Below are 13,454 nucleotides of genomic sequence, written 5' to 3' on the forward strand. Positions count from 1 at the left end.
GTTTTCCACGTATAATACGATAAGGAAAAAGTATAAGACTAGTGCGCCAGCGTCATATTCTCTTTTCTCCGTGTATAAACGTGGATGTGTGTGTGTGCTTGCGAGAGAGAGAGACTAATGTAGCTCGTCGAGTGAGAGCCATAGCAAAGACTGCTATACTTCGCTAGCAAGCACAGCACGCCGCCTTTGCCCCGCGTCCTATATATGTATGTATGTAAGAGGGCGAGGCGCGCGCGAGCTTCGCAACCGATGGATTTTGAGTAAGTATATTATATTACGGCTTCTCTCTCGCTCACTCGCTAGCTCTCTCACTTTACGTATGTATACGTCTGTGTAATATTCTACTTTATTACGACTGCCGAGCCACTACGGCAAGCGAGCTCACAGAAAGAGCGAGTGAGAGAGAGAAGAAACGCACACATAAAAGTTATACGTTCTTGAGAGCTTGCAAGGACTAAGGTAAAGGAGAGAGAAAAAAAAAGCTCGATCGTTCGGGTGAATGTGTGTGTATGTGTGTGTGTGTGTGTGCAAGCTCAGTTAATAAATCGATATTAAATTCTTTGTGGTGAAATTTATCAAAAGCGAAGAGTAAAAAAAAGAATGAAAAAAAAGGGAAGCCTTCGCTTATAAAGTAGCATAATGTGGACGTGCGTGCTCTATGCTAAACGAAATAGCCAGCCGCAACAAAGCGACTCTCTCTCTCTCTCTCTCTCTCTCTCTCTCCTTCGAAGACGACGCATTAATGTTAATATGAATGCGCCGCCGGATCGCATAATACACGTCGAGCTCGGGTCGCGCGACACACGTGTCGATCGTACACGCGTATGTGTGTATGTGTGTGCATAAGATCGTGTACATAGGATGTATATATGCAGCAGCGCCGATGGTGGTGCACGGCTGTTGTCGTTTCGATGCATTATTCAGGCGTGTAACGAGTGTCGCGCAGCTCCGCGTTGCGTTGTTATGCAATAGGAAGTGTTCTGTGTTGCGTTGTATCGTGTTATGTGTACAGTAGCACACACGGTGACTCGCGAGCGCGTCTCGTTCGGAATAATACCCGCCCCGCACAGCCCGCTAACGCGAGAGAGAGGATAGGGAAAGCATGCAAAACACCCAAAACCTCGACTCGAAACCGTATACAACGCCACGAGTGTATGCACGATGTTTTCGAAGGAATCATTTATCCCTCGGCTCGATCCGTATCTATCTCTCGCTGGCTTGTTTTTTTCCTCCTTTCGTTCTTTTTTGTGCAAAAAAAAAGAAAAAAATAGATTCGTTCGTCGGTATCGCGAACGAATACATGTATGATTGATGCGAGCGAGCGAGAGAGAGAGGAAGAGAGAAGTTGACTCGTATACACGCGGATATCATTGCATATTCATGAAAATATAGTTGCCGGCGTAGGATTTTACGATGTGTTTCGAGAGCACACGCGTTGCAGTACTTGCAGTTCGGCTAACTGTATGTGCATTTCAATGGCATGATACGTACGTATGTGATTTGTACGTGCGTGTATATGTATGCGTGAGAGAAACTACACAGACACGCGTAACAATTTCACAGCTGCTAATTATCATCGGCAAGTTCAAAGATCGATCGAAAAGTCACTCGAATGAAATAATCCGTGATTCCGGTAAAATTCATCGTCGTTCGATCGGCTTCGATTTCGGACAATACAGCGCGGCCAGACTCAAGAGAGATGGCATAAGCAGCGAACGCGGCTATTCTGTAGATACAACCGAAAAGTGACTGGCTATACTCGACCTTCTCTCTCGCTGTATATCGACGCGTAATCTCTCGATGTATCGCTGGCCATTATACGGCTACATGCAAAATGAAATGCGCAAAAGTAAAAGCTCGCGCAAGCTCGATGTGTATACGCGCGTTCCTTTGCATATACATCTCGCGCAGCAGTTCTCCGCCTCCGAATATATACTTTCCTTTCAATATTCAATGGCAGCTACATTTTGCGCGCGTATACGCGCGGCGAAGGAGAAGAGAGAGCTGATGCGCTCTGACTGACTCTGACAGCGCAGCGCAGCCAGAGAGCCTCGAGTCTTGGCTTATTTTCGCAACACTGTTTGCAGCTGTATACGCGCGCGTGTGTATGGAGTATAGCGCGCCGCGCCCGAGAGATTCTTGCGCTTGACAGTTCATTGGATCTTACTTGAAACGGATGCGCGCCGCCTGGAACTCGTGTCAAGATTCTCTCTGCGCCCCCCCCCCCGCGCTCGATATACACCGTATGCATGCGTATACGCGAGCAGAAGTAGGCGGGGGTGCAAAAAAAAGCGAGAGGGTAGACGTTAGAAAAACTCGTCGCGCGAGAATCCTTCGACGACGCACGTATGTATACATACTTATAATTATGTGTACGGAAATGCACTCGAAAAACTCGTTCCATTTTCGTTTCCTTTATTTTTTGTTCCTCTCTCTCTCTTAATCCTCTCGAAGAACTTTTTTAGCTCGTTTAGATTTTTTTTTTTTTTGTTATTTTATCATCTTCTTTTTTAACTCGGGCGTACGTGTGTACCGGAGAGTCGATTTGCCCCGGGTATAAACGCGCGGCGGCGGGCGCGCATGCTCGCGCTGTCATCAGAGATTTTAATGAGCGATTTTTTCCTCCGAGTCTTTGAAGTCGAGGGAAACATCTTAAACTAACCCGGTGCGCGCGCGTGTGTACCGCGTCAACTTTTGCGATGCAATATAAAGTGGGAAAGAGCGAAAAAAAAAACGATTCGGACGGCAAAGAAAGTTTATCTGCGTGGATATACGTTCATGGTATTATAAGTATTGGCTCGTAATGTGAAATCGTGAAGTAAATTGTTAATATTCTCATTTAGTTCGATGTACAGTTACAGGTGCTCTTCGGCTGGAATGTATCGTAACGAGGTTCATCGATAATTCAAGTTTTCATAGCTGCTTATGAGCTTTTTGATTTTTCCAACAGGTGGAGCATTGTAAACACGCAAGTGTCAAAAGTTCTAGCTAGTATAAATACTGCTCAACTTTCTTCGATTGTAGAAACTGGGTAATGTCATCTTCATTTTGAATGAGACTACCACACTGCTACAAGCCATCTCGTCCAACTCTACGAATTTCTGAAAAATTTCCCTCGTTTACTCGATTATACACGGAAAGTATAAAGTAGAAATAATCGCGAACGTCAATCCGATCGGGAACGATTTCAAAACCCGCATCCTTTGTTTCAGCTTTCTTTTCCGCGCGCGTTAAAGCGCGACCGCAAGCACCAAGTAATCGATTCATTTATTTATTTATCGATGTATAAACGTACTCGGTAGAAAATACCTTTGTAAACTCGGAGCTTTTATATCGGGGACCCCACCCTCAATGATCGGTATCCCATATAATCAACTTGATCTCTCGTGTTCGATATATATATCTACGTAATGTCCGTCCTGCGGGGCACGGCGATCTATTTTATTTCGTTTGGCCGCAAACATTCTCTCTTTATCCGTCAATTCGTTCAAATACTACCGCTAGTAGTAGTAGTAGTAGTAGTAGTAGTAGTAGTAGTAGTAGTAGTAGTAGTAGTAGTAGTAGTAGTAGTCCACAGGACGTTAGTCTCCTTCCCAGTCCAACAAGTTAGATCGGTGTTTTTTACGAACAAATATTTCTCTTTCTACGATTCCTTTTTTCTTCTTTCCTCTGTTGATTTTTTTTTGTTCTTTACATCGTCGTCGCAAGAATTGCTCGCTCGCTCTTTCGTCTGTATACCCGCGCGCTTTGTCGAAGCAATAGAAAATCGGCCGGGCGGGGGGGGGGAGAGAATAAAACGTGAAGAACGAGGGTAGTAGAGCTAAAGACAAACTTTTTCTCATCGCAGCCCCCGTCTTGCGAGTTTTGTTACTTATGTGTATGGGATTTTGCGTGTGTGTGTGTCCGATATGAGAGAACGCACATACCGCTCGCCAATGGGTTACACTGCGTCTCCTGTATAGAGGCTACACAGTGGACGACGAAGACGTCGAAGAAGACGAAGAAGAACAACAACAGCGCGACAAGCAGCGCTTTGTAAATCCTCCACAGACTGGAAAACACAAGACGAGTCCAATGAAAGTGTCTGCGCCCGGCTATATGTACGGCTCCGCACCGAGTAAATACGCGACTTAGTGTACACGCAGCGCTGATCTTCTCTTTCTCTCTCATTCTCTCTCGTTCTTTAAAACTCGCCCAACGTTTGTAAGAGAGAAGGGGCTAAAGCACACCAAATTCTCTCTCTCTCTCTTTTTCTCGCTGTTGAAGGGCTGAAAGAGAGACGCAGTACGGATTGATGCTCCACCAGCGAGAGGGATGAGCTCGAAAAGAGAGAGAGAGAGAGAGAGAGAAAGTACCGGCTCGTTTATAATGAAGAGGAAGAGAGTCTCGAAAACCACCGGCAAGCAAAAATAAACACGTGCTCGTACGGGTCGGTTCGCGATCGACCCAAAGAAATTACTATTGACCCAAGTCGCGCCCGCGAGAAATGTACCTTTCGTTGCTGCTGCCGCGCGTAAAGATGTATAAAAAAAAAACAAAATAAGAAGAAATGATGTACGGTACAGAGTACTTAAGTTTTTGTTTACGAGGTATATAGTACGTACAAAACGTCACACGGGGATAGGGTCATAAAAATCTAATAGATTTGCCGCGGCGTTGAAAACAATGTATAAAACACTCACCCATACAATATACGCACACGTGTATATACGTGTACGCGACATTGAGTTATAGAGCTTGCAACTGTGTATGTACAAGCGAAACTTGCGGCGCGCGCGGCATTATGCTCGCGACTATATTGCCCGGTTTGTATTATACGCGCGCAGCAGCGAGTGTCGGCCGGGCGACACACAGACACTAGTTTTCTCTCACTATACGCAGTCGGCGTGTTATTATGTAGATATATTTCGAGGACGCATACACACGCGTGTATGTGTTTTCAGGCCCTCTGCGAATGCGAGTCAAAATCCCTATCCCATTCACACCCGTACGCCCACGCCCAGCAGCGGCAACTGAATATATATTCTCCGCATTGTCGTGAGAACTACATATTGCCATTTTTATGCCCTCTTGACTCTCTCTCTCTCTCTCTCTCGCTTCGCGTACACGTATATGATACACGCGCGTGTGTGCGTGGGTGTGCTTGCAGTTAGCCAGCCACGAGTAGTCAAGAGGATCGTTTTACATCCGCAGCGCCCATAAAACAGACGTACGTACGCGTGTACGCGAGCCTCGAGTTTTCCTGCGTGGCAATTTTTTATTCTCTTTTTCATATATCAATTTACATTTTCATCATGGCCCGTCGTCGTCGTCGTCGTCGTCGTTGTCGTTCGCGGCCAATCGAAAGTCATACATATATTACGATGTATTTCGATTGATATTGCCTGTAAGGACGAAAGTGCGGCAATAAGTGAATATCTCGCGCGCGGAAACAATTAATTAAGACTTTACTAATGATACGTATAGACGAGCTTTTATTCTCTTCTCGACTTTAGCGGCGCGCGCAGACGTCGTACTTCCACGCTCTGCTCGTTTTCAGCTTCGCGGATGGCCTTTCTCCGGTGCCTCTTTATCTACACTCGAAACGAAAGGGGGAGACAACGGGAGAGATGTCGAAACTCCTCTAGGATATTAATATTCATCCCTCCGCGCCTTTGCCTCTGCGGGTTCACCACTGTGGCTCGACCTATACCACTAATTGAACGATTCTCGCGGTGGTTGGGTCGCGAATCTCAAGCGTGCTATAATAATAAAATTCGTTGAAATTATTTCACGAACAAAAAAACAGGAGAAGAAAAGAGGGAATTAACGTGGAAAAGTGACGAGGTAGAACGATGAAAATATCCGTGGGGTACTATTTATTTATTCAATTTCGTATGTACTCACCGACGACGTGAAGATATCCGTACTGGGTTTTAGCCGTGGCCGTGTTTATCTGACACATGTACCTGCCCTTGTCCTCCTCCTGGACGTTGCTGATATGTAGGTACCAGGTGCGGTGCTTGTCGTGCGACACGGATATTCTCGGATTCCTCGTGATCACGTGATTGTGCACCGTCAGTATGGCCGACTGGTCGAACAGCATCCAGGCTACCTGTCAACGACGCCAACGTATGGATGTATAAGTCGAATGGGGTCAATTTCGTATGAGGTTTATTTTTAATTTTGTTGTTCGAGTGAAAAATTAACATAAATTATTTGACTATCTATATTTCAATTAAAGCGTTTCAATTAAATATAAATGTTACGATTTGCAATAAATGCTAGAAAAAATGAACGGATATTCGATCATAAGTAATATTTAATATTTAATATTTAATATTTATTATTTGAGGCTAAGGACTTAAGTCCAACGTAGCCCAAGGCAACAATACAGTCTCCCGGTTAGCAACGCGAGACACGGGCACGAATATCACACATATCAACAATTATAAACATGAAAAAAACAAAAAAGATAAACAAAAAAAAGAATAAAAAAAAAGAAACCAATAGATTACAAATAGAAGACAACAGGTAAACACCGGTAGACTAGCTGCCACTCTGGAGGTCCAGCAAGTACCTACGAAGGGCGGCACCAAAACCAGGCCGCTGAAACCCTTCCCTAAGTAATTGTAGCTTTTACCGACAGATGGCGAGTATCTTCGACTCTAAATCTGCGAGTGACAAAGTGAAAATAGTTGTATAAGTCCAAGCACTCCAAGACTAAATACCCAGGAATTTCGATAAAATAGTTGTTAGCTACGCGGTGGCCATAGTACCACATAGATCTAAATTTTACAAATTTACCTTCACGTCCAATTATTAAAATTAATATGATCCGTATGTAATTCAAGGACTTTTGCCATTAAATTCGATATGAAGTACAATTTAATTGATCCATGAAACATAATTCAAATGCAATTAAAATCACATTGATTTCGGTGATTTTGCGTGAAACTAAATTCACTTCTGAGAAGGAAAAAACTCTCTTCGCTTCAACATTAATTTCAACGTAAATATTTTTGACGGTGTACGATAAATCGAAACAAAAAACTTTTCGGCTACTTCAAATTTTTCGATTTATCCGTACGTATTTCTCCAAGGACTCGGTGTGTGTGTGTGATTCATCGTCGAGTAGTACACGCGAAACATATTATTACACGTACAAGCCATACGAAAAGTGCAATCGAGCACTGGACCCAGCCTCCGGACGAACCGTACTGCTATACCGAGGGATATCTTCTTCTCGAGCTGCTGCTGCTGCTGCTGTTTCCGGACTCTCTGCCCAGGGTCTCGTGGGATATACATCCCTACCGAATCGAGAGTCCGCGCGCAGCTGCCTTGCCGTATATATATGTGCGAGGGAAAGCGAAGAAACTTACTATACCGCCGCGGCGGGACTCGAATATAATATAACGAAGAATATGGCCAAGGGGTTGAAATGCGCGCCCGTCTAATGTATACAAGACGAGCAATCCCTCCGTAACGAACGATATCTTCTTAAGGAAGAATCGCTGAAAGCCCTTTCCTCGTACTGCTTCGTTTCTCATCTTTTTCTTCTTCTTCCTTTTTTTATCTTTCAATTACGACTTTTGGCCCCATTAGCGAACCGCGATTGAAACCGCGCGCAATCGCGAGAGCTCGATTCAGTCGGAATATCGAGAAACTGCGAGTACCGAAGGTGGAAAAAAGAAAGAAAAGAGATTTCGACGTGGCTTTGCGGGTCGATGATGATGATGATGATAATGAAGGTTTAGCTGTCGAGTGGTACATAATAATTATTTTAGAAACACGCTCACGGTTTGATCCCAATAGGGCACCGGACGAGCATATAAAAGGGATTACATTTTGCGCAGCGAGGTTAGAGAAATACAAGCGAGGCTTTGTCATTCATGGAGCAGTGAACAAATCTGGGGGATTCAACGGAAATATTTAATTCGCGCTTTGAGTTTTCGCTATTTAATGGCGTACAATGCCAAGGAGAAAAGAGCGATAAGCTTCATAATGATTTTATGACATTAGGACTATCGAGTTTTTAAATGTTTTTAGAATGATACACTTATTTTTTTAAATATTTATATTTTATGAAAATTTCATAAACACAATTGTGTAAAATCTTTATGAGACTTATAATTTTTTTCTACTGCAGATAAATTACGACTTGAATTATTTCGTTGCTCCGTGAATGTTATACCGTGTGTCGCACTTACTTGTATACAACAAATTGTGCCCCTGGATGAATGGCATTTTCATTACAGTATATCGGTGTAGTTTCATAATGATACGCGAGGGCCTCTATGTTTCGCAGTAATTTTTTTGCGAACAGCAGATCGACAGTGAAAGGATAAAATATCGTCATCGAGCTATCGCAATCTCAGGATTTCCTGATTAAAATGTAAGTAGTGTGCTCATTAGCTATAGCAAGTATCTAATTTCTGGATAAACAAGTGTTTACAGACGATATCCCTGAAAGAGTCTATAAGTCGATACAATCGAGGGACATAACCTCAAATATTTCCTCAGTGCAAATAGTGAAAATTCATGGTAATCGCATACAATCAAGCGAGTGATGGAAAACATAGAGGACATAGTCAGGTACTCACTGAATTTTTCTTTGACATGCGGTGATATTTTTTAAAGCAATCGCTTCATAAAACTCGATTATTCTCTAGAGTGAAGCAAGAGCCGAATGATTCTTGGGAAGATGCAGGCACCGATTATACTTGCGATTCAGTGGACTCTTGTAAAGTCAAAAACATTGACACATGCAAGTTCTATAAATCATCAGTAAGTTGAATAATTTTATTTATGTTGTGTTTTTGCACTATTAAAATGGTTACGATATTTCAATTTTAGAAAAATCATATAAATGGGGTTATGTCGTTACAAGAAAAATCAGATGAAAAAATATACGCAGATTTTGAGTGCAAAGACGTGAAATCTGAATCGACAGCCATCTGTAAAACTGAGAATCAGATTGGCCTACCTACTATAAAAATAGAAAATGAAAATCGGGTCATTGATATGAATGAAAATATATCTGTTGATTTTGAGTGCAAGAATGTGAAACTTGAAATGAAGTCTTCATCAACAATCATTTTCAAAAATGAGCATCAAAGTCATTCGTCTACTGTGAAAATTGAAAAAACAATTTCAAAAATAGATATGAACACGACACATAAGAGCATAAAACCATATGAATGTAAGATGTATCACAAACTATTTGGATACGAAAAAACCCTCAAAGTTCACAAGAATGCATTACATGATCGTAGCAAACCTTTTGAATGTGAGATTTGTCAGAAACCATTTAGATCAAAATGTAACCTCCAAACTCACGTAAATGTAGTGCATGGTCGAATCAAATCTTTTGAGTGCGACATTTGTCACAAATCATTTGGACTAAAGTGTAATTTCAAAACTCATTTGAATACAGTACATAATCGGAGTAAACCCTTTGAATGTGACATTTGTCATAAATCATTTGGACTAAAACATCACCTGAGTTCTCACATAAATACAATACATAATCATGTCAAACCCTTCGAATGTGAGATTTGTCACAAATCATTCGGCATACAAGGTAATCTCTATAGGCACATAAATTCAGTACATAATCGGAGCAAACCCTTCGAGTGTGAAATTTGTCACAAAACATTTGAACACCAGAATCTACTCAAAAAACACATTATGATAGTACATAATCTCAGCAAACTTAGGAGCACGAGTTTGGTTTGAGACCTATTTGAACTGAATAAAGATTTTTACAATCGAATGTGTAATTTTGACAATCTTTTATTTTAAAGAAAATTTCCTAACTAAATCCGGTCGAGTTTTTGAATTTGTGTGTACGAGGTAAAAGCAATACACTAGAGTGAAGCTCGACTTCATCTTCGTCAATGTGCATGTGCGAAGTTTATTGAAATGTCGGGTTTCATTTACTTATACGAGTGTCGTCTAATGCACTTGACGCAACTATAACTTCCTGTAAATCCAAAAAATTATAATAATTTTATTGAAGATTTATTGATGCATATAAAGCCATCATTCAACGCGGTTCACAGGCAATGATATATCAGCTCGTTGCATGCAATTCAAAAGCCATCATCTTTAATTATGAATTTAAAAAATTGGGTTCAATATACAAATGGCGTCACCACTAAAATCCCAACGACCAATTACAAGTCATTTCTCGGAATGACACAATCAGACTATCAATTTTTTAGGAGAGGTTGAGAGGATCGAATAAAAAATTAAGAAAATAGATGCGTGAAATTGAATACTGTAAACTTCACGCGCAGGAGAAATTCTAAAAAGAAGCGGCGAAAGAAAGAAAAATTGGACTCGCAACGAGTCCCCACGGTCTTGTATACGATCGGTATCTCAAAGCTCGTATCCTACTTTCACTGTGGGTCACGCAAAAATCGATCAAAAAAGCCCGATTTTTTTACGTTATATATATCACGCGAATATCGCACGGCGCCCTGTAGCCCCGATACGACAATTGCGGGATACTTTAACGGACGCTCGTATACGGGCGAACTTTTGTCCGAGTTATATCGGGATGAGTATATCTATATGTCAACGCTCCTACTGCTCGTGCCGTCGTAAACGTATACAAAAATATGACGCCGATTTACAAACCGTAAGAATCGTGTACGTATAGTTGTAAGTGTGTGTGGGCGTGGGTGTGTGTATTTATATTACAGAGTAGAAAACTCAAAACTCCCATCGCGTAATTTACGTTATATTTTTATGACTTACGCGATATAGCATCGTTCGAAACGTAATCCGGATGTACGAGTTAACGTTACACCGCGCATAAAGCTCTACTCACAGGTGTGTATGTGTATACATGATCACCCATGTACACACTAAACGATATTCGCTCATTTCTTTTGCCTTTTTTCGGGAGAGGGGCCAGGGAGAGGGAACCTCGCGCGCGTGCCGAGCTTTTGTCCGCGCGGGATTTTGGGATTTCCGGCTGTGCTTGGACTCTCGCACACATGCAGATATGATAATAATGATAATAATAATAACGATGATAATAATGCGCGGCAGTGCGCCCCCGTACAGTCCGTCTATTATATGCCCTCGGATTAAAGCGTTAAATTTCCTGCTCCGCGCGTACAGGAGAGTTTCTCCGCACTCGCATGTGATTTTAATTAATTTTTGATATCGCGCGTCCGTACGTAGGTATACGCGCGAATTACTCCGGAAGAGAGAGATAGAGAGAGGAGAGCCGCGTATAAATGTAATAATGAAAATAAAACGTCGACCGCTTACATGTAATATACGAAGATATAATAGATATCGTTGTGTGTGCCGGGGAAATTCTGCTCTCTGTATAATATCGAAGCAGTGTGTGAATTATGACGAAATCGAGGAAATAATTGTATTACGAGTCTCGTAGAGCCTCGAAGAGAGAGCTTGCAGCTTGAAAGCAGCCCTGAATATGTTTTTCATCGCAAACCGGGAGGAAAATCGTCTGCCTCGCGCGCGCCGCGGTTATACACGTATATATAACGTTCCTGGAAAGGCAGATGCATATCGAAAGATGGATTGGTCGTTGTATACAAGCGATATAAAAAGTGGAGAAGCGCACATTGATTCGCCGTAGTCGTGTGTGTGTTGCCTGCAAGCTCACTCGCCGCGCGGCTCTACAGCAGTCACCGACAAAAGTGAGCGAGCGAGAAAGTCTAGCCACGAAAGAGCTTCGTGCCCCAGAGAGAGTTACAGCTTTGTTTACTGCGCTCTCGCGGAGCCTCTCTCGCGAGCTATATATGTGTGTATGTATGTAGCTGCTGCTGATGCCGATGCTACGCCGCAAAACGCCGTCGTGGAGCCGTCCAGTCTGGCTGCACAGCCGCTGCTACACTGCTCTATCTCGCTTCTCTCTTTCTCTGCCCCGCGCCCGGCGCGCACCATATATACTATACACAAAAGTATACGCGGATCGTATATACAGCACGCTGCGGCGATGGCCTTATCTTTTTTTTTCTTCTATCTCTCTCTCTCTTTCGGCCGAGGGAGGCTGACTTCACACACGCAGACTGCACACACATAGACACGGACGCGTTTCCAATCTTTTTTTCCCTCTCTCTACCTCTCTTCTGGAGCGCCTCCTTATCTTTCATGTTTTGCTATAACTTTTCTCCAACAATCGTTTTTCACTCGGCACCATATAGCTCGCGTTTATACTCGCCCTGTTTTCCGCAAAGAAGATGAAGAAGAAGAAGAAGAAGAAGAAGTAATCGAGATGAACGTCATTCCGTGTCCTGCGTACTTAGATTGCTCAGGCGAAATCCAATCGATTTAACGCAAGTTGCATTTTTATTTTTACTTCCGCTGTCGTGAGAATCTGCTTCCTGGGTCTGATGTGGTATTTTATACGATAATTAATTGACTGTGATTTTAATGAAATTTAAATATACCTGACCATGACATTTATGAAATGACGACAAGCATCAAAGGAACTTTGAAATATTATTTGTATTCCACTTTGTGTTTTACTTTTTGAAAAATTCGAGGTTTTTTTTTCAAAATGATTACATTACTGCCCACAAGTAGGCTACGATAGAGGGGGAAAGTATCACCAAGAAGCTAGTCACTAAACGCCGCGGCTCGTTGCTACTATCGTTCAGTCGCTCGCGAGTGTCCAAGTTCCTCAATGAGCAAGTGTTTACGAATTGCTGAAAGCGGGGTATACTGTCGGCTGATCGAGGCATCTAACCTCAAAATATTTTCTCGGAGCAAAAAGTGAAAATTCAAAGTGATTACATATAATCCAGCGAGCGATGGCAAGCAGAGAGAAAACAATAAGGTATAACTGTTTTGTACACGCCATGATATTTTTTCAAGCAATTACCTCATCAAATTCTATTATTCTCCAGAGTGAAGGAAGAACTGATAGATAATTGGATAGATGCAGGCGAAGATATTTTCAATTCTGTGGACTCTTGCAAAGCAAAAAATTTTGATACATTCTCGTCACATATACTATCGGTGAGTTTAACAATTGGATTTATGCTTTGTTTTTCCACTATTAAAAGTTATTACATAATTTTAGAAAGATCATGTGAATGAGGTTATGTCGTTACAAAAAAAATTAGACGAAAAAATAGACGCAGTTTTTGAGTGCAAAGATGTGAAATCTGAACCGACAACCATCTGTAAAACTGAGCATCAGACTGGCCTACCTACTGTAAAAACAGAAAATGAAGATCAAGACAATAACACGTATGAAAATATATTCGTTGATTTTGAGTGTAAGAATGTGAAACTTGAAATGAAGTCTTTATCAACAATCATTTGCAAAAATGAGCATCATCCATCTATTGTGAAAATTGAAAAACCAATTTCAAAAATATATATGGACACGACACACAACAGCATAAAACCATATGAATGTAAGATTTGTCAAAAACTATTTAGATACGAAAAATACCTCAAAGCTCACATAAAAAAAGTACATA

At 41.9% G+C, this 13,454-nt stretch overlaps 1 protein-coding gene across 1 annotated transcript in view; it reads right to left on the bottom strand.

Annotated features, from left to right (window-relative positions):
* The window catches only part of LOC111694006 (lachesin-like), a 96,053-nt gene that overhangs the window by 21,877 nt on the left and 60,722 nt on the right, over positions 1 to 13,454 (bottom strand). The window contains exon 3 of the mRNA XM_023460469.1: positions 5,887 to 6,094. Coding sequence (XP_023316237.1) covers positions 5,887 to 6,094 — 208 coding nt within the window. The remainder of the gene's footprint in view (positions 1 to 5,886; positions 6,095 to 13,454) is intronic.

The sequence above is a fragment of the Trichogramma pretiosum genome, unplaced genomic scaffold (genome assembly GCF_000599845.2).
Source record: "Trichogramma pretiosum strain Unisexual culture from Peru unplaced genomic scaffold, Tpre_2.0 scaffold50, whole genome shotgun sequence".
NCBI classification, from domain to species: domain Eukaryota; kingdom Metazoa; phylum Arthropoda; class Insecta; order Hymenoptera; family Trichogrammatidae; genus Trichogramma; species Trichogramma pretiosum.